Genomic DNA, 23,058 nt, shown 5'->3' on the forward strand with positions numbered 1-23,058 from the left:
GAAGGAATAATCATAAATGTTCTATGCTACTGTATAATAACTTTACCCTACATTTCTAATCTTCTACCATAACACTGTTGAACGCTCTGACAACATAACATTTTTCTTTTCTTAGCAACTTCAAGAGTGACAACGATTATTTTATAGCTGTTATGACATAAGTGATAACTGGAATTAAATTGTTTCACAGACATTACACAACATTAAATGTAACAATAAACATGCGATGTGCCATTCTTTCTAATTCATTGTAATTGTTGGCAAATTGTTTTGGTATAAGAGTAAAGCACTTCATAACATGATGTTATTGGAAAATAATCACTCTGGTGTGGAAAGTCCCCACTGCTTTGCATCCCAACATCCCATCATTGATTATTTTCCTATAACAGCCTATAAGAAACCATATTACATGAATCTACAACAAGATCTTACTTGATCTACATGGTTGTTTGGCCACAGGCAGTGAAACCTCAGTGAGGGGAAGGACGTAGACATCTGGGCCATCTTGAGAGCCAGAGGAGGCTAGAGTGGACAGATCCGCCTGGTACTCCTCACCAGTGTTTTCAAACTCCTGCACAAGACACACACACATACATGTATACATAGACTATATGGTCAATATTTTGGGGATACTTGACCATAACACTAATATGTGCTTGTTGAACATCCCATTCTAAAACTTTGTGGCAACAATTTAATGAAGGCCCCTACAGTCTCCTCCAAAAGTATTGGATCGGCAAGGCCATTTCTTTAGTTTTTGCCGTGCACTGAAGACATTTGTGTTTGAGATCAAAAGATGAATATGAGATGATAGAGCTGAATTTTCAGCATTTCCTGATATTTACATCTAGATTTGTTAAAGAATTTAGAACATGGTTCATGCCACAACTTTGGTGGCAGAACACCCAATTTTTAGTTGAGCAAAATTATTGGAACAGTTATACTTAAAGTAAAATTAAAATAAATGAATAAATAAAAGCACTTAGATTTGGTGGCATATCCCTTGCTTGCAATAACTACATCAAGTCAGTGACCCACTGAGCACCAAAATGTTGCATTTTTCTTGTGTGATGCTTTTCCATGGCTTGTACCACAGTTTCTTTCGTTTTTTTTTTTTTTTTTCAGGAGGTGAAACTCATGCTCAATTGGGTTAAGGTCTGGTGATTGACTTGGCCAGTCTAAAACCTTCCACTTTTTTTGGCAGTGTGTTTTGGGTCATCGTCTTGCTGCCCGGTGAAGTTCCTCCCAGTTAGACTGGATTCCTTTCTCTATAAATAGGCAGACAGGATGTTCTGTAGACTTCTGAATTCAGTCTGCTGCTACCATCATGCGTTCCATCATCAATAAAGATTAGTGAGGCCGTTCCAGAAGCAGCCATGCAAGCCCAAGCCATGAGACTACCTCCACCATGTTTCACAGATGAGCTCATATGTTTTGGATCATGAGCAGATCCTTTCTTTCTCCACTTTCGATCACTTTGGTAGAGGTTAATCTTGGTTCCAGAACTTTTGTGGCTCATCTCTGTATTTCTTTGGGAATTCCAATTTGGCTTTCTGATTTTTACTGCTCTTGTGGTCGCTGAATTTCTGCTCTCAAAGTCTTCTTCAAATAGAGGATTCTGATACCTTCTCCCCTTTTATTTTATGTTCACCATTAAAGTTATGATATTGAAACTCTAATGTAGTAGCACTGAAGAGCTACAGCAGTTTAAAGTGGCCACCTGACAAAACAGTATATCTCACTGATTAGATACAGAATAAACAGAGGATAAATAGTGGCATACATGTGTTTACTAGCATTCTTACAGAATATAAACACATTTTCTGACTAACTCAAATTTCTGACATATTTTTCCCCTCTTGATTTAATTAATTTGAGTGTCACATTATTTGTTTGAGGTAAATTTAAGAGATGACTTTAAGAGAGTAACCAAGAGCTTTCCATTTCCTTGTCAGCTAACTTACTGCCAATACTGTCACTATTATTAATGAGACCATTCATTTTGCATTAGTCAATTTGCTACCAAAATCGATTAATGTAATTCATGGAGTTCTCAGCCTTTTATAGAATTTAACTGCACAGTTTAATGACTTACTGGTGTTTGGAGGTTTGTGCAACAGACAGGCTTCTATTTGCCGGGGAACAGAGGGAACAGATGGAATAGGAGGCTGGGCTGGAAAACTCTGACCTACTGGACTCTCTCTCTCTCTCTCTCTCTCTCTCTCTCTCTCTCCCCCGCTCTCTCTCTTGCTCTCTCTCGCCTCCCTATGCTAATGAGACATAGATAAAGCTTCTATTTAACGATTCTCCACATGCTCCCATTGACCCCAAAACAAGCAGGCATTCATGGGCATACACATCCATACACAGGCACCACTTTATACATAGTCAACATGTATATCACCTCCACAACTGTCCAATAACCACCTCTTCTCATGAACTCACACCCATACAGAACAGTGGAGCCCTCTGCTGCACCAAGGCACAGTACACGCTAACCACAGAAACCTCCCAACACCCACAGGGTAATCTATGGTAACTAGCACACAATAAGGCTTTATAAATTAGCCTCCAAAACCAACCTCAAGAATGAAAACCAAAGCTGCATCAACACCCACATTTGTTCAATTCTCCCTATGTATGCCATTTTACGTTGCAGGTCAATAAATTAACTTAGTCTCTTTCATCATTCTTCTACAGATCCTGGTTACATGCTCCAGCAGAAACTTAACCAGCAACCAGTATATTGCTAATATATGGACCCAGTTGCTCTTTCATGGAGGAAATAAAAGCACAACATGGGGTGTTATATTTGAATTTTCCTGGTATGATATTTTCTAACCCACTTTGGTCCAAAATTGTGTTAACATTCCTGTCTCTCTGGTCTTCGCATACACAAGCCCAAAACATATTATTTGTAGGTTATGCCAGCCAGGTGGTTCATTGTCCTGCTAAAATATTACCATGAATTATGTAAGTGAAATATCTAATCATATGTTATTACAAAGATATTACTGCACTAAGCCATTGAAGAACTGACATCGCCTAATTTTGATAATGTATTTGGTCTAACTCCACCCCTTTATACGATTACTTCGGTCTTCTTAAGGTTATGAAAATGAGAAGAGTTATATGATATATAAGTTAATATGATCTGATGAATTATTTTTGCATTTAGATTAATCATCATGAAAATACGAATCATTATCTGTTTGGCCTTTCGGGATCTTGCGTTCATAACCCTCCCATAAGCCTCGGATTAACATCTCAATAGTGTACAGTGTTGAGAATCCTCCACGCAACTCTCTTTTGGCACGCATGCTTTATGCTTTAGTGATCAGTGAAGAAGGGGCGAGGGAGCCAACAGTCCCTAAAGAACAGCCAGCTGCAGACAGCCTCAGAGCAGAGGAAGAAGGGGCGGAAAATACTACTGCAGAGAGACTCAGCCTCAGTTTTTACATTCCGTTCCCTTCCCCCTCGCGTCCTGTCCCTTTCCCTCGCTCTTTATCCTTTTCTTTCTGTCCTTCTCTAATCTTTGTCTAACCAGCCAGCCTACAACCACCGGTCTCGAATGATAAAACTACAGACACAAAGCTCCCCTCTTGACAGGGTGGCATCTCTGCAGAATCCACATCATACCAAACACCGCCCTAATTATCATGGTGACATCTCTGACTCAGCCGCCTTCACAGTCCATCACAATCCGCCCAGCGTGGGTGAGCCAGAGATAAACCAACCACCTACACACTAACACACAAACCATTCTCTTACAACTATAAAGACCATGTACACTCCCATTAAGGCTTAATGTGAGGAGCTCAGAGGTCCAGACTAATAAAACCTTGATACATTAATTGCCGGGTATCAGAGTTGTCACAGGGGAAACATACTGTGATGAATCATGCTTTATGTACTCTAAACACTGGAGCCAGGACCTAATCAGAATTAATGCTTGTCTAGCCCTCATCTCGCTGATACACCGATGCATCCTTACCTTGCTTATCCTCATCCTCCTGTTTACAAGCTCTGAGTTAGAACAGTCCACACACTGATAAACACAGTTTAGTATAGTGCTCTAAAAGGCTGTTTCTTTTTCTCTCTCATTTTTAGTCATCTGTCTTAGGCTCGTCTTCTGGAACAGATATACTTCCTATTTTACCAGTTTCATTCCAAATCCACCGACTCATGTCTGTCATAATGTGACCTCATCCATCCTGCTATGTTTATCGATGCTCCACTTTTTTCACTTGCACATGTGACAGAAGTGAAAACGCTTTAGAGAACTGAGTACTTGCACACAAATTCAGGTCTTCAGCCTCAAGATGACTGGTAAGTGCATCTTTGAGACACGCAGCCCCAATGTGTGCATTCTTTCCAGCAAGATCCAAAAGACATTACTCTTCAGGCAATATGTATGATAGCACTTTGATATTGTTCTTTGCATTTATTTTAAATGCCTTTTTCAAAACTTGGCCCTATTATCGTTTATGCACTTTAGTTTTAAATTCAACCTTATTGCTACTGCCTGGACCATTCCAGCATTTGTACAAAGCAACTAAAGATATTATATCTACTGCATCTACAACAAGTGCGTTTATTTAGAAGTGTTGTTACAGTAATGACACTCATTACACCAATATGTGGAACTAGAATAATCACAGATGCTGTTTATACACTGTCTCACTATCTCGTGTCAAGTGTGTTGTAACTACAGCTGGCCCAACGGCGTCCAGCCGTTGTTCTATTAAGGTTGTAATATGTACAGATATTATTTATTTATTTATTTTTTTGCATTGTTGCTTACTTTCCATAAAAGTGATATGAATTGCAACAGCCACACCTTTAGTATTTAGTTAAAGAATTAAGAAGGGTAGCAGTATCACTTATATATCGCCTATTACAGCAAAATTACTGAAGTCTTGTATCTAAGTATTCTGTGTATGTATGATTTCCAGATAACAAAATAACCAGTGCAAAATAACACTGGGTATGTGCACTGTGTTGGTTATTTAGCACTAATCTGTAACAATAAAAAATGAAAACCAGCCAGTTTTTTTTAAACATGAATATGTCCAAGGGTTTTGGCTGCAACAACGTCCTACTCAGCTTATATATTAACTGCAGTAGGTATGCTAGCTATTCTGCTAACTATTGTATATTCTGTAATTAGATGCGTATCAAGGCTATTACAGAGCCGCCAACCCTGAAGAGGAATAAAGAGCTTGGGGTATCAATACAGAACATTTTCAATATATTACTAATTTATTGATGCATGAAACCAAAGCCAAAACATGGTCTCATGAGCAGATAAACACAATGCCAATGACTTTCAGTTTTTCGATTACTGATAAAATCAGTCCATTCTGAAGTCACTTGTCTAATGTCCCTTGCAGAAAATGAAATGTTTCCACATGGCTGACATTTTCACTGTTGATTTTCTGCTGCTTAATCTGTTTGAACACATTTGAGCTTTTATGAGTGTATGAGAGCAAAGTAAACAAACAGCATGTCTAATCACTTTCTTCTACTTATAATTATTACAATTATTTGTAAATGACTAAATTTTGTTAAAAAAATAAAGATTGAAAGTGCTGCTTTGTGACAATTTTCATGAGCAAAATTTCAGTACATCCCTAATAAATATATTTAACTGATGTTAACTGTATACAGTCAAACATACAATGAAAGATTATTGTTATAATTTCACGTTAATACATAAAAAAAAAAACACCTTTACCTAGACAGAAAGCAATAAAATAAAAAATGTCTTAAGGTTGGCAAGCCTGCTATTAGTGCTGGCTGTAGATTGTTGTCAAGGCATTTGAACACTTCTTACGTTTTACTGTAGTTTGAGGTTATATTGGTTTTAGGAATGTTCAGTAGAAATGTTCAATAGAAATGAAACTGGAGATTGTTTGTTTGAGCTGAAATTTAAAAAAAAAAGGTTATATTGGTTTTACATAATAAAACCTGTCATGTTGATTTAGATGCGTGTAACAAAGAAATGTATCTATAGAATCTGAAGTGTTTCGTTAATGTTTAAAAATAGGACATGAGGAGAGCTGTATGGTTGGGAATGAGAATATGCATGACTTATATTTTCATGAGACATCATAACCGATGTCCAACCCAGCCACACCTTAAGTTTTGGGAAATTCACACCTCTGATTGAATGGAAGGGCATTCACACTATGGACATGTCACTCCTGGTGTGAATTCTAGGTTACTTTTCAGTATGGTCTCTCGTTTCTTTCCGTCTTTCTTGTTTTTTTGTTTCACTTCCTCCATCTGTGCTAATAAATCAAGCAGGGTCTTTATCTCTGTTGTGAAAACTCTAATACTGCTCATTTCACTGAGTAATGGCTGCATAAAAAATCCTGCTGAAGATTTAATTTCACATCCACTTCTACCTTTTCCAACCGCTTTGATGGATGAAGCAAGTCAGCAATGAGGGCACACTCACCTTGAAGCTGATGTCCCCTTTCTTGCAGCACAAACAGGCCAGCATGAGGAAGATGAACGTGAAGAGGCCAGAGAACGAGACAGCCACCACAGCCAGAGAGGATGGCCATGACAGCTCACTCAGGGGGGTGCCACCTACAGGACCCAAGCAGAGGTGCAACCATTATGACGGAGACATAATCTTGCCAGCTTGCTGTTTATGAAAGAAACTTAAAGAATTTTTAGGACACTAAGGAGAAATGAGGCATGGAAACAATGACTGACTTAAAAGCAGAACAGCATTAGTAATGCAGTTTGAAAAGACGCTTTGTGTCTTCCTCTAGTGCAAGGAATAGAGACACTTTTGTGGCCTGTTTAGAGTCTATTCATTTCCCAAGTCAATTTATCTGGATGTTTCATAACACTAAAACAGTATGTGCCTCCTGCTGGTCGATTTCATTTTGAGGGCGCTGTGTGTGAGTGCTAGATCACATCGCCTCCTGTGAAAGACCACGGTAAAACTGCTTTTAATGAAGTGTAAACCGTCTTTCGTTGTTTCATTCAGCATCTACACTATGAAACACAATCTGAGAGAGAAAAAAATACAACCAAATCTCAGCAGTGATATGAAATGGTTCTCTTCAGTTAGAATGATCATATCACTTATTTTTAAAGTTGGCACAGACTCAAAATGCTCTTTGAGTCTGTGGAATGCTGGTTCTCGATATATAGATTGGTATTTGGGTTAAAGTTAAAGTTAAAACATGCAAAAGTCACATTTCCATTAGACTTTCTCATAGCGTTATCTTTCAGCTCAGTCAGTAAATTCCACAGCTTTGGAAATGTCAAATATGAGATCACTTCAAAGCTTGTATATTCATGTATATTTAAGGATCCTGGCATTGTTAATGAGCATAAAGAGCATAGTTAAGTTGTCAGCAGCTCCAACAGAGAGCTCGAAAAAATACCGTAACTGAAATGATCAATGTGTAATAAAAACTGTATGTAGTTCAGCGACTCCAGTTTTCTAAACACGAGCCACCCTTGCTTCTGTCGCAGATCCTCTGTTGCAGTGTTACTGTAAATTATTTACCTGACGGCAGCATATCGAGAAAGAGAAGAATTCTCACATATATTCAGCGATTTACACTCTCTTGCCTATTTACTGAACTGAAGACATGGCTTGTTTAAAAAAAAAAAAAAAAAAAAAAAAATGCTGTGCGAGTGATCAACAGATTGGACAGAGAAGTTGGGGAATAGCTCTGCCAGTAAACTCAGTGATCTTGTACATGAGATCCGGGTTTGAGTCCCACCGAAGACAACCTTGTTACAATATTGGGCGGCTGTGGCTCAGGTGGGTAGAGCGGGTTGTCGACTTAAGCGTAGGTTTGGCGGTTCGATTCCCGGTCCACATGCTGAGTCTCCACATACCGAAGTGTCCATGGGGAAGACACTGAACCCCACATTGCTCCCAATGGCAAGTTAGCACCTTGCATGGCAGCTCTGCTACCATTGGTGTGTGTATGAGACACAGTGTAAAGTGCTTTGGATAAAAGCGCTATATTAGTGCAGACCATTTAGAAGTATGCATTTACCCAGACCTTTGGAATTTCATGTAGCTGGACCTTCACAAATAATTGTAGATTACCTCTGGTACAGAAATGACTAAATTGACTTATATTACATGTTTTGGTGTATTGTAATAAGTAGTAACGATCTGTATTTAAATACAGAGTATTAATGGTAGCGTTTGATTGGCTCTGTGCTGATACATGATGACAGAGGAGCTCCGGCCAAAATCACACTAGCCTTTTCACAGGCTGTCTGGGGGGTCGAGATAAAAGCTACAGGGCCAGATATCACAGTTTGGAACGTTCAGATTTAATCTGGTTTTCAATTTAAGCCTCCAGCTGGCAAGTGAGAGAGGGTAATGTGACAGTAAAGTCGCACTCAGTCTCACATGCTCAGACAAATGAATACACGCATACAGCCAAATGGTGGACAATCTTGCTTGGTTCTGTTACACTGGCAAATGTGCAAGAGCCTCAAAAACCTACCGCACACACATTCCAAGAGTAACTGTGCATCAAGAAGGTGATCTTTTGCTTGCTTTTCATTTTAGTAAGAATCTAGCTGATCACGTAGCACTTGGGGAGAAACAATAAGCACAGCATGACACAGAAAACTACCTCAAGACACACACACACACACACACACGCACACACGCTTGTACTGTGAATAGCTGTATCAGAAACATGACCAGTGATCCGCAGTCTAGCTGAATACACATGCTCCCTCACCTCACTCCCACGACTCCATGGTAACAGCCAGGTCAGCTGACCCTGTCATTTTTGATGGGCTCTCAGAGCATCCTAAATCTCTTTCTTTCTGCCTAACCCCCATTTTCATGACGCTCTGTCACATTTCTCCTAATGCATTAACAGCTGGGCCTTTAAGGGCTTCCTTCTCACTCACCTTCTCTTGCTCCTTCTATCTCATTTATGTTCTCACTCATCATTTTGTTGCACACCCTCTCTAGCATACATACACAGCCATAGACACACACAATATGTGTGCTCTGTACAGATCTAAGCAGGTCTGTGATGACTAATGTGACACATTATAGTGTTTGACAGGCCAGGAGTCGGAGCCATCCAAGGGCACACAGAGTGCAAAACATGTAGGGGTGGGTGAGGATGTATAGTTAGACTAATAGTTTATGGAATTGGGACCATCTGTGCTTAGTAGTGTGTGTATGTGTGTGTGTTTGTGTTTGTGTGTGATAGCGGCAGGTCACAGCTGAGCACAGTTTAAACGTCAACCTGTTACTTTTTTTTTACAATCTAAGCAACCACATCCGTTGTAACTACCATCGTTGATGTAGCAGATGCAGAATTGAATTATAAATCAATCACTTGTCTGTAACAATTGCCATGTGTGCAAAATGCGAGATACGTGTTATTCATTTTTACTAGTTTGAGCATGTCACTGCTCAGATGGAGCATGATAACTTCCTAACATTAGCAATGTAGCTGCTATTGTTTAACAGACTGCAGATTAAGCCCCACCCCTTTAAAAAAAAAAAACTTGTATGCTCTATTGCAGTAATACTTTTCATGCAGTTTGCATTGAATCGTAACTGATACCACTGCTTGAGTAAGTGTACAGGCTGAAATACTGAGTTGGCATTCAGTACGACTTTTGCTGTGTTAAATATTTCTCTTTTTTTCTCTATATTAGTCTGTCAAAGTAACACATGCACTATCGACAGGAGGAAATATCCACTGCAGTGAAAAAAAGCTTGATTATGCCACATTAAAGACACATTTATTTGTCTTTTTTATCAAATATCTGTTTATCAGCTCTTACAGATATTTGAAATTTAGACATTTATGCAGGTTGACACAGCACCAGTGAACTAGACTATGTGTGTGTGACACTCTATGCTTGACCAGTCGCCATATCCTTCAGAACCAACCATCTTGCCCTGCACTAAGATCTCAAAAACTGGCTTAAACCCAGTCTGTATTACTGTGAGTCCAGCTGTGCCATTAGACAGTGGGGGATAGTGGCATAACAGAATATGGGTTAATGCTTCTTCCTTCAGCTGTCCACACCACTCATGTTAAAGACAGCTTCTAAAAGCACTTGATAATGCTGGGGAACTCGCATGCTGAAGTTTTCTGGAATCACTCCAGGAAAGAGCATAACAAGGGCAACTGGATGAGATGCATTCACTGGATGGTTACAAAACACTGAGGAAGGGAGCCACAAGTTACAAAGCTTTTCCTGAGATCCAGGTGCAGAGAAGATTAACCAAGATTAATCCTAGATAGGCTCAATAATGCCTAGAAAAATTAAGCAAATAATCAAATAAATGGCAGACGGATCAGCAAGATGTTATGTGGTAGAACACTGTGAAACTCACTGTTAGTCAGGCCTGAGGATGGCTCAGGCAGTTTGGGTTGTGCTTTTCATATGCGAAACAATATCTGCAGAAACCTACAGCACTGTCAATAAAAATTCCAGCATATATTTAAAAGCTATTGTAAGAAAACATCAGTAAAAAAACAAAAAAAAAAACAGAAGTTTGTGAAAAAGACCACACCTGAAACTGTAGCTCCCACTCTTCTGTTCCTCATGACAAGTGTATCCACACCCACTGCCTCCCTGCCTCCTTCTTGTTATTCAACAACTCCTACCCAAGACTCGTTATTGGGAGTCTGGCTGTCTAGAACAAAGAAAAATCCTCCCACAACTCCAGCTTTAACTCATATTCCAGACCCATTACAGGTCCATAATCACTCATAATCACTCCATACCTCAGCTGAAGGTGACAGCCATGCATATTTCATTGTGATCAGATATGAAGGTCTATGATGGAATCACCCAGAAGATGGATAGGTTCCCTTTTGACTGGCTCATCTCAAGGTTTCTTCCGCATGTCATTTCAGGGTGTTTTTCCTTGCCATTAGAGCTTCTTGTTTGCTTATTGGAGCTCAAAATATAAATCTACATCTGGATCTACATCTGTCTGTTGTTAATGAATTGAATTGAATATACTGAACTGATTTGAATCCCAACTAGAAAAAAAAACAAACAAAGAGTGGACGGATGCTGAACTTAATTCCTTTCCTTATGTGCCAATGATCAGCAAGTGCAACTTTCTGAAAAGACTCATTGATACTATTATTAATGCACAGAATAGAAGTTATTTTGCTCATGAGTGAGCTGGCTTCTTCTCCTTCTGAACCTTAAAAACCATGGACCTGTTTCTGTCACAACTGCTATTGCATCATGGTCATCTCAGCAGACTCATCAATAAAATAGATTTAGATGCCACAAACCCTACCCATAAAACCCCAGGTGCCCATTCTGTTTAAGTTTTTTTTATTTTATTTTATTGAAGAACCATTCTATTCAGGAAGTTTGGCAGCATGGAGTCTCTCTAGGGCCCAGGGAAGTGAAATGAGTTGTCGTGGCAACAGTGAGCAGCAGACCATTGCCTCATCCCCTGTTGGAGGTAAGCACACAGTCCATGGTAGAAGCAGTCCTTACACAGTACTTGTGTCAAGCAGGAGGGCTTGACACAATTGCACAGGGACCAGCATGAGGGATTGACTGGCTGGTTTTTTAGCCCCCCCTCTATCTCTCAGTGTGTATCTTTTCTGTGATCTTTTCTCTTGCTCTGTAGTCTTAGCATACCTCAGAATGTAGCTGAGATTTACCTGCCTCCTCTGTTTGTACTCATAGACAAATATACTGTACTTATAGACAAATATAAGTGTTTCCCCGCAGTGTTGGTACTGGGTGTTGATACAAAATAGTGTGCCAAGCCAAACACCACCATGTCAAATCCATAAGAAGAAAATAGAGAGAGACAGAGTGTGATAAAGATATCAAGGTTGCTGATAAGGGTATTGAAGTTAATGGCTGGTGCTTTAATAAATAAGCATGAATCATTTGGGAATGCCATTCACAAATCTCTGGGTCTGCAGAGCTCCATGTTTTTCTTTTTCTCTCTTTTTACACATGCCTAGCAACCTCTTGCTCCATTCTCCCTATTGGAAAGCCATGCCTTTGTGGACACTGGAGTGCTTCTTAATGCAGCACAGCTTTGATGGCAGACCTCATTCAGCGCCATAGCAAAGCTGACCTTTCTGGACTTATGTAGGATAGAATGCATTGGTCTCTGGTTTGGCAGTGGCCTTGGAGATAGCATTTAAAGAGAAGAACTAAACCAGTGTTTTCCAATATTTGTGAATCATTGTGTGCATCTGGGCCTGGAATGATTCATTCTGCACATGGGAAATGGTATAAATTGGGATTATAATAAAGCAGGACACTAGATCCACAGACGGTTTGTGTTTGGAGAACAGGATATTAAGGATGCACAAACACACTCTTCATCAAATAGCCAATGAGAGAAACACTTCCTCAGTAGGAAAGCATTTTCCTTTTTCTATGCTGCCTAAATTCTCAATCCCAGAAATTGTGGCAAAAAAAAGGAATGAACTGTCATCAAGATATGGATGATGTGGAAAGAATAGTGGAATAATAGGGATGCGGCACTTTCTTCTTTCCTGCTTATTTAGCACAGATGGCAACTCAGCAGGTTGTCTGGTCCATCGGGAAGGCAACAGTCACTACCCTGACTCCAGAGCATGATTTCTCCAGAGCCACCACTCTCCCACACTGTTGAAATGAAACTGTCTCCAATACCATAGTACTGAAACGAAAAACATTTTAAACGTACACAGTTGGATCTCATGGGCTGTGTGGCTGCAGATGGCTCAGCAGTTCTGGCGCTGATGCTGACAGACTGTTCACAGCTTGTGTTCACTTAGTTGGGGAAGTATTTTAACCAGTGTGTTTGTGGTCACAGTGCAGCTTCAATATGACTAAAGGCAATACGAGTTTTTCCACCCTGTTTGTGGTTGTGTAAAAGTCACACTCAGGAAGGAGGCAGCCTGAAGTGTTTACGCAACTGTTCCTTCCCCAGGAACAACATGTGTGTCACAGATAACCAACAATGGCAAAAACATACATATGCATCATAGTTCTACAATGTCAGTTTGGTTCTATGTACAATTTTTGTTAGGCATTTATATTCAGGAGCACTTTGAGAATTTTACCATAAAACCATGATCGAATGTATTCCATATTCAGAGCTAACAGAAAAACGTCCATGGAAAGTAAGCCTGATGCAGCATTACTGGGTTCACTGACACTCAACCTCAAACAGGATGTCATAAATTCCCCCTTTCGTCACTCTCATGTCCTTTTATTTTGAGTTAATTCTGTTTTTTGCTATGACATGCTTTTGTTTGGTCCTGCCTATACCGAAGTCATGACATTGGTTGATTACCCTAATGTGTTCAGCTTTTCTGTATATTACCTTGATTAGTTTGGTTGTTTCTGACCCTCCTTACACATTATGGTTAGGCTCTTACGTCCTGCCTGTTACAAACAAAATTGTTTAACCTGGGTATAGGGCTGAGTGAATGAGGAAAAAGCTGCACTGCAATGTTGTGATTTTGTGTGATAAATATTGTAATATTTGTCAAGCAAAAAGGAGTCCAACATTTACTCTGATAAACTAGCACTGAATCAATGAAAATGGTGTGTTTAGATGGGAAATTAAGGCGGTAATTAGTCAACATACTGTTTAACCTGATATAACTTTACAAGTTTTACCTTAATAATCACCTACTCACTCAGTGTATTAATAACACATACTGATTAAACAATACAGCCAGTGTTGGTCCTTTTCATAGGACTGAAAAGTATTCAATTTGGGGTAAATAACCTTGTGTATCTGGCCAGAACATACAGTAGATTTCCTCAATAGTCTTGGCAGTTAATAACTGTAATAACTGATACTATTAGGTTTATAGATATTGCCATGTGTTGGGTTGTTACTGTTTGCATGTCAATTCTTTCCTCATAACCTTGACACATCAATCTGCGGTAAATCAGATAAATTACAAAGACACTCTATCCTGTCTGAAGTGGCCAGTCATACATGGGGAAGTCCTGATCCAATACGTCAGAGCCAATACTGACTGAAATGCTAGTTCATTATTGGGTTTGCCATATTTAATGTACTGACATATTTAATGCCAGAATCAGTTATTATGAGTCATCAGTATTGAATCAGTATCACATAATAGCCAATACTCTCTGGAATCTGTATTGTATTAGTAATGCAAAAAAAGTGCATTACTGTTGGACCTACTCTTGTAAAATTCACATGGCTCTAACAGTGTTTAATACACATGGCTAGTTTCAGAAATGCGTGTGTATTATATGATAAATCCAATATGAACGCATATCTACAAATTCATGTGAAAAGTTGATGAAAGTTGAGATTACGGTTGGAGTGGGGTTAACATTCATACTTTCTCTTTTAACTTCATTTGTATGAATTCTCATATTTTTAATAATAAGTGTAAACAGTACATTTAACAAAAATGTGCCAATTAATGCCAACACGCTAGAAATGTAACCGAATATGAATACATTATTAAGAATGAACATATATCCTGTAGGTTCATCCTGTACATCAAGAAAATCAGACCCTACCTCACCAAACAGGCTACACAACTATTAGTCCAGGCTCTTGTTATCTCAGAACTGGACTACTGCAACTCACTACTCTCGGGCCTCCCGGCCAGCTCCATCAAGCCCCTTCAGATGAATCAGAATACAGCAGCATGCCTTGTCTTCAACCAGACCAAGAGAACCCATGTCACACCCCTCTTCATCTCCCTCCACTGGCTTCCTGTAACCACCCGCATCAAATTCAAGGCCTTGATGCTCACCTACAAGACCTTGTCTGGAACAGCACCCTCCTACCTCAACACTTTCCTGAAGGCTTACGTTCCATAATGCAATCTGCGATAATCAATCAATGACCGACGCTTAGTAGTACCAACTCAGCGTGGCTCAAGGTCTGCTAAATTAATAAATGTAAATGTAATTGTTTCAAAACACATACAAATACAGATACAGATGAATGGCACTGGGTTGAGACACAACCAGTCCGTTTACATGGACAACAATATTCCGATATTAACCCAATTAAGACAATACTCTGATTAAGAAACTACCATGTAAACAGCAATTATTGATTACCTTAATCCGATTAAAGTCATACTCGAAGTAAACACAAATGTAATTAAGACATGTGGAGTATTCCTGTTTTAGTCACATTACCGACGTGCATTACAGACATGTAAACACCTTAATCACACTATTAACGTTGTGTGGCAGATTTCACCGCATTTTGCAACAGGACACGATCTCACACGGCAGTGCTCAACCTTTTGACGGCAAACAAGAGAGCATGGCTGCGTCCCAAACCGCGTACTTACCTGCTATATAGTAGGCAAAATACATGTGTTTATACAAGTACACAGTTTGGGACGCAGCCCACGGCTTCAAGCAGTCATCTATTTGCACGTATAGCATGACAAATAATTAACTGCACTTGAAGCTTTCGTAAAATTAAAAATAAAACAAATAATAATAAAACAAAGCTGTATATGGTACCATAACGAAGACGAACTGTATGTTGATACGTGAAATTCTGGAGGGAACAATGGACGGTGTGGCCAGGGATGTAATGATGTGTGCCGTTAATCAATCTATGTTCTATAACATGTAAAACGGGAACATGAAAGGAATATTCTAAAAGAAACTCATGTAAGCACCTTAATCACAATATTGTCTTATTCAGAATAAGGTCAGTAATTAGATTACTGCTGTCCATGTAAACGTAGTCATTAAATAGTAATGCAAGCAGGAGGCTTTTACTTATATGTGGGCAAGTGGCCAGATACAGTATGAATGAGCACAAAGCATTTACAGCAATGCATTTAATGATTCATTAATAATTAATTAATCAATTGTTTATATTTTGGGAATTAGAACGAACTCAGTTTGTTAGAGTCTGGTTTGTTGTCACAGGCTGGTACAAAAATAACTTAAAGAAAGGAAGAAATAAAGAAACGAAATGAAAAAAACAATCAAATTAGACCACTCTTTAAAATATCTACAATAAACAGATAGATGCTTTTCAGTGAATGCACGATACTTCTGTTTGAGGTGGTGATCATCATTTTTAAATCCCATCCACACACCTTATTCTCTTTTGTGCATTAGCTGTACTGTCAAAACTGTGCAAAGAATCTGTGAATGTGACAGAGACTTTATGTATTTTCTCATCTCATAGAAAGACACCTGATAGAAGCAAATATAGAGTTATTGCACACATGGGATGTTTTTTAAAAGCCTTTCTGTTTTAGCCAGACTACATTAGCATGGATGTCTTCTAGTATTGGAGTGTTCCTGTCTTCCAGAACCTGGCAAAAACCACTCTGCATTAGTCTTTATTACCTTAGGGGAAAATATACAGCACACAGAACATGGGTCAATTAATAGAGTATTAAGAGATTCTAAAATGGGAATATGGCATTAAATATGGGATTTGGAGACTGGTTTATGATTTTGACTGCTGTTGATGCTGATTCAGACAGTAGGCCAGCTGTTAAGGAATGGCAGTAGGCAGTACCAGAGGGACATCTAAGGCAAGTACTAATATTAATTCTAATACTAATACAAATATACAGCACCTGAATGACAAGTTGCTGGATTCTAAAACTTTTTATGAGGAATTTTCCCCACCCAAAGCTAAAAATATTAACTCCTCACCAGCTAAAAGATTTTTTATCTGTTTAACTTTCTGATACACAATATAATTACATTTTGATGCAAAACCTTAGGATACAATGAAGGACAAAGAGTTAAAATTTATAGCAAGACAAAAAAAAATAGTTTTCTTAATTTTTTTTTCTTTTGCATATCTTGTAGAATTTTTCTTGATTAACTGTACAATAAAGAGATCGTTTAAGTCAAAAACCATTGTGGCTGCAAATCTGGTTTATGACCATTATGTCGGCCAGCACAGGTACAGAACGCGCAAATCCACTCTCCGTGGTGCTGAAATTCTGCACAGGTAATTCTGAAGCTCAACAGTAGGCATGTACTAATAATCAGTGTATACTTCAATAATACAGTTTACACTTCAAAATACAATCACTACTGCAGTTCATTTGGAAGGAAGTTGCTGAGGTAGAATATATGGGTGGCTACTGCATATTCCAAACATCTGGCACATTCTGTAGGCAGCATTTTTTGGGGGGTAAATATAAAGGCAGTATGTTTGTTCCATGAAAGAGAAAACAGGGTGTTAGACTTCACTGCAACTGAGGAATGCATTTACAAATACAAGTTAACTAGGAGTCTTGAGGAAACCATTTTCTTTAAGATCTTTAAAACCTGTGAGAAAACACTGGACGAATATTGTGATATGAAAATTTCAACCCCAATTCCAAAAAAAACTGGGACATTATGGAAAATGTTAAAAAAAAAGAATGAAGAGGACAAGGTATTTGAGTGAAGAGGACAAGGTATTTGATGTTTTACCTAATCAACTGCATAGTTTTTTGAAGATAAACCTTTATTTTGAAACTGATGCCTGCAACACATTCCAAAAAAGTTGTGACGGAGCAATTTAGGACCAGTAGCGATGTGACAAGTTGAAATAAGAAGGTGATGTGAAACATGTGAGGCAATCGTCTAATCATAGTATATAAGGAGCCTCTAAAAAGGCCTAGTCCTTCAAGAACAAGGATGGGTCGAGGCTCAACAATCTGCCAACACTTTGAGAACAACATTCCCCAAAGACAAATCGGTAGGATTTTGGGCATTTCACCTTCTACAATGCACAATATAATTAAAAGTTTATTAAAAGGAATCCGGTCAAATCTTGATGCGTAAATGGCGAGACCGAAAACCACTTCTGAATGCGCGTGAGCTCTGATCCCTCAGACGTCACTGTCTTAAAAACCGTCATGAGTCATGAGTAATGGATATCCTGACATCGGCTCGGGAATACTTTGGTAAACTTTTGTCAGTCAACACCATTCGCCGCTGCATCCACAGATGCAAGTTAAGACTTTACTATGCAAAGCAGAAGCCATACATCAACACTGTCCAGAAACACCACCGACTTCTCTGGGCTCGGTCTTATCTGATATGGACAGTAGCACAGTATAACCATGTTTTGTGGTCCGACAAGTCAACATTTCAAATAGTTTTTGGTCAAAAGAGCTGTCATGTTCTCCGGACCAAAGAGGAAAAGAACCATCCAAGCTGTTATCAGCGTCAGGTCCAAAAGCTAGTGCCTGTCATGGTATGGGGGTATGTCAGTGCCAAGGGCATGGGTAACTTGCACATCTGTGAGGGCACCGTTAATGCAGAAGGATATATATTCATTTTGGAGCTACATATGCTGCCATCCAGAGCAGGACAACGCCAAACCACATTCTGCCCGGATTACAAGCTCATGGCTGCGTAAGCAGAGAGTGCAGGTGCTAGCATGGCCTGTCTTCAGTCCTGACCTGTCTCCGATGGAGAATGTGTGATGCATTATGAAGTGCAAAATAAGGCAACAAATTACCCGTACAGTTGCGCAGCTGAAGAAATGCATAATGGATGAATGGGGAAAATTCCGCTTGCTAAACTTCACCAACTGCTGTCTTCACTCAGCACCCAAACACTTAAGTGTTGTTAAAAGAAAAAGTGATGTTACACAGCAGTAAACAGCCAGCTCTCACAACTTTTTTGTAATGTGTTGCAGACATCAGATTTGATATGAGTATATTTTCAAAAATAAATTAAATTCACAAAGTAAAACATCAAATAATGTGTTTATAATGTGTGAATAGAATTTTCAAATGACTCAAAATGTTTGTTTGTTTTTTTGCATTTTCCATACTGTCCCAACTTTTCGGAATTGGGGTTGTAAATCTACACAAGAATCCACAATGTGGGAACAGACAATCGCTTAGGGGCATCGACCATTATAGCCTGCTGAGAATCACATGTGACCACAATTAAGAGGTCAGACAGCTAAGCAGACAATCGGTACCACAATTAGCATTGATCCATTCTGCTTTATGGAATGTTAGTAACACAGAAAAATCCCAGCTAATTGTCTTACTGCGCCACATGGGAGAAAAACAGCCCTTCTATTTTCTTGCTTTGTATCAGGTCAGTATCATGTGAATGGCATCCTATGATCTGTGATAACAGGTTTCGTTCAAGATTTCACTGACCATTTCAAAATCTAGTGAGGCAAAGGAAGGCATTATGACTATAAAAGACAGCCCTTCACAGCTTTGACAAGCTGCCACTGAGAAATAGGAAGTACAAAGACCTTCTCAGCATTCCAGAGAAAAGTAAAAAAAGAAAAAAGAAAGCCTGTCAGTGTGTGCACTGATTATTTCGTTAAAGTATAGCTGAACAGGTCATTTAATGTCCACCAACAAAATCATCACTAGGCTTTAATTCACCAGTAAAAGCAAAACAGAGTATTTTATAAAGTCAGCATGCGTTCAGGAAATGCAGACATGCAACTGCAATAAACAAGCAGGTTTCTTTAATGACCTCATTTATAAACTGGATGAAGATACGGTTCAAGGTTCTGTGGCACATTTATATAGCCACAAGTGCTCGACCTTGAGAAGGTACAGTTAAAGATGAACAACACAGACCTAATAGCAGCCGTGCAAAGACACAACACTACATGAACTGAATTTTATTCTTAGTATGTAAAGTTATTGATTTTATTTCAAACATTATCCAAATCATCAGCTAGTCACTTTATAGGCTGAATCTGATATATTAATCCCCATTTATACAGCATTACTGGGGTAATTCCATCTTTTACAGGCACTACTATGTGATTTCATTTCCATCCAAATCCACACTGTTGGTGTTTTGTTTTTTGTTTTGTTTTGTTTTAAATTCTTTCCCTGGAAAAATTCCAGCCTCGAATACTTAATGTTCTTTAACAAAGTCAACTGTGCTCTGATAATATTGAGTAGTAATCAAAGTGATTTTGCTGGCAGATGTCATATCTTTTGTTTATCCATTATTTAGTCATTTTTCCCACAGATTAAGAGATCATATGTCTGCCATTTGCAAAATGATGAACGATTTGTGTAGTCGCTAAAAATGTCATTATTTATCTCATTGTCTTTGTATTTTCTTCAGTAGGCATATGATTCTATAGTCAGTCTTGCTTATTATTGTTTGTTACATACTTTATAAAGCAATCTTGGGCATACAACTGTACAAACGAGCAGAGTTACAGCTACACTCAATATAAAGCCTGGCTTTATATTAGCATATGCCACAATATCATTGCCTCACACACACACACACACACACACACACACACACACACACACACACACACACACACGGGGCTCAGGGGTACCCGCCAAAAGGTCAAAACTGTTAGATATTCCTATCCTTGTGTGGATGATTGATCCCCAGCAAGACATTAATAGTAGGGTACTATTATCCACATGGCACTGCCATGTCCATGTCCTTGTGTAAAACGTTAAGGATGTGTGTGATCTGCACAAAAAAAATGACAGGTCTCTTGATTTACACCCACATAAAGAACATACCATATATTGCCATGGTAACATCAATTCTCAATTCCATTACTCAGCCGGTCATAGTAACAGATTGCCACTGACTCAGGCCCGTTATGAAACATATATCACAGCAGCTAAGGAGGCAGGCTACAGCAATTCAGCAGAGAGAGAGAGAGAGAGAGAGAGAGAGAGAGCGAGCGAGCGAGCGAGAGAGAGAGAAGCTTCAGACCAATTTCATCAATTTAATCAAGCAAAATCTTCACATGAGAATGAGCTCTCAGGCTGCTGTAGCAAGGCAGGAATACTGCAATAATGCAACATATATTTGGCTGACCTCCTGAACTGCACCATATCTCATTAACAGCTTTCATCAGGATAAGGGAAGCTCTGCTGTGGGCTTTACAACTCCCTTCGGTGGGCGAGAGAGGGACTGTGCAGATTAATCAGGTGGACTGCAGAGCCATTCTGTCTGCAGTACTGAGGAAGAGTTTACATAATAGGGCATTCACTGAAAAGCCAAATTCACTACTAATGAAGCATTTGACCAGCTCACGGAGTATGCAGGTTGAACCAGAAGCTCTTTCAGACACAAAACGAAAAAGAGGCAGAAGGAAGAGCATTAAAATCAAAGATGAATAAATCTTAGTATGGTTTAGATCACCAGTATAGACCTTTGGGGCATGATGATAAATTCCTAGCTTGCGTACGTGTGGCAAATCTGCACTAAATCTCAAAACCTAGCAGTCTGGACCACGATCAATTTGGACCAGGATACTGAATGTTGGCATGACACATCTGAGCCGAAGAAGTGGTTTTACCGTTATTTGTATGCTCAGCACACAGCCTGTCCAAGACACTCACATCTGTGTAGAGCATTCTGATCCCTCATGCAGGTCCAGCAGGAGCCCCCGGGGTCCATCTCAACCTCAACCCTACATTTATACACACAGCATCGCCTACTGACTCCAGCTAGGGCAGTTCACCCGGGACTACAGCTTTAATACAGTGTAACACACAAAAAAAACACACACATCCATGAGATGAAATCAACGGGGTGGCCTTTGTGTCGAGGTTGTTCTCATCGTCTCCTACAGCTTCTGCCTGCTGTTCAGTGTGTCCTGAAGACCTTTCGCAGGCCAACAACCTCTCCATGGAGTAAACAACAATGCTATGTGGCAAGCATGCAGCCATGTTATGTAACAGGGCCACTGTGGGAACACACACACACACACACACACAAAACCAACGACAGGAATGCAAAGCCAGGAGCATTTGGTGTAGCCTTGGAGCTGTTAATTCACGTCTTAATGTTAACAAGGTTTTAAATAAATTCCACTTGGAATGTTCTGGAGAAACACTAACACACTTCAAACCAGTGCACATCACATTAAAGATGAAACATCACACCATCATGTTGAAAATGCATATTCATATAAGGTCGTAGATGTGCAGAACTGTTTCACTTGATTTGTGCTGGACACTCACCTGTGTCGTAATGTGAGCTGAAAGCAAGGCTGGGGTTGAGAAAAACCGAGGACATGACCACGATGAACAGCGATGATGGCATCCTCCTTGGAAAACTGGATGGAGCTGGACTGCGGTATTTTATTCTAATATATAATATTAACTCTTAAACACCGTCGTGCTGAAAGAAATGACAGCCGGCAGTGAAGGTGAAGGCAAATGCAGCATTTTTCCTCGTCACGGTGTCACACATCAGACTCGAGCTGAAACCTTTTTCTCGTCCTGTCGGTTCTCTGCCTGAATAAACGCACTCACGGGTTTGATTGACAGGCCGCTTTTCCCGCGCATTTCCCTGTGGTTTCTTGGTTTGTTACGTTAGTTGATGGCCCCGTGTTCTCGTCAACGACACGCTGTTCCTCTCTGCGTCCCTCTTCGTCCCTGCACCAATGCTTTGGCTGTCGTCCAGCCCCGGTACTGCTAAAATCAGAGTTTCCGGTACGACATGTTCATTTATGCCCCGCGCTGGAATGCAGCATCAGAGCTATTAACACACTCCAATCTGCTGCTCGCATCAGTCAATTAATAACGCCGCTTTATCATGCGTCTCTTAATCGACTGGATGCGGAGCGAAATGTGGTCGCGTTAACAAGCGCCATCTGCTGGAGGATCCGTGAACAGCACTGTGTGTTACACGAAGGTCAAGAAAATGTGATTTAAGGTGTGTTTTTGAGCAGCCGTTGTAAGACTATACTAGAAGTAACAACAACAACAACAACAATAATAATAATAATAATAATAATAAGACACATTTGCTTTTAAATATAATAAAATACATTAATACGTATTGTATACTACACATATACAATGAATACATCATATGTAGTCTAGACAGTGGGTAGCACTTCCTCCTCCAGGGTCTCTGGTTCAATCCTAAGCTTGGGCTACTGTTTGTGTAGAGTTTCACATGTTCTTCTCATGTCCTCAGGGGTTTCTCTGAGGTTTTTTCGGTTTCCTCCAGCTTACCAAAAACATGCTAGTAGCTCGACTGGCTATGCTAAATTTCTGCCTTGCATCTAGTGTTCCTGAGATAGGCTCAGGACCCACCCCAACCCTCACCAGGATAAAGCAGTTACTGAAG

At 39.6% G+C, this 23,058-nt stretch overlaps 1 protein-coding gene across 2 annotated transcripts in view; it reads right to left on the bottom strand.

Moving 5' to 3' along the window:
- Positions 1-22,543, bottom strand: part of aatka (apoptosis-associated tyrosine kinase a) — a 37,112-nt gene extending 14,569 nt beyond the window's left edge. The window contains exons 1-3 of one of the 2 annotated variants that reach the window (XM_017489949.3): positions 21,942-22,543; positions 6,464-6,597; positions 433-571 (exon numbers count right to left, since the gene is read on the bottom strand). In XM_017489949.3, the coding sequence (XP_017345438.1) occupies positions 433-571; positions 6,464-6,597; positions 21,942-22,023 (355 nt within the window). In that variant the 5' untranslated portion in view covers positions 22,024-22,543. Of the gene's footprint in view, positions 1-432; positions 572-3,994; positions 4,109-6,463; positions 6,598-21,941 lie in introns of those variants that run through there. The other variant, XM_017489958.3, reaches the window with a different exon arrangement.
- Positions 22,544-23,058: the final 515 nt, after the last annotated feature.

This window comes from Ictalurus punctatus, chromosome 2 (genome assembly GCF_001660625.3).
Source record: "Ictalurus punctatus breed USDA103 chromosome 2, Coco_2.0, whole genome shotgun sequence".
In the NCBI taxonomy this organism is placed as follows: domain Eukaryota; kingdom Metazoa; phylum Chordata; class Actinopteri; order Siluriformes; family Ictaluridae; genus Ictalurus; species Ictalurus punctatus.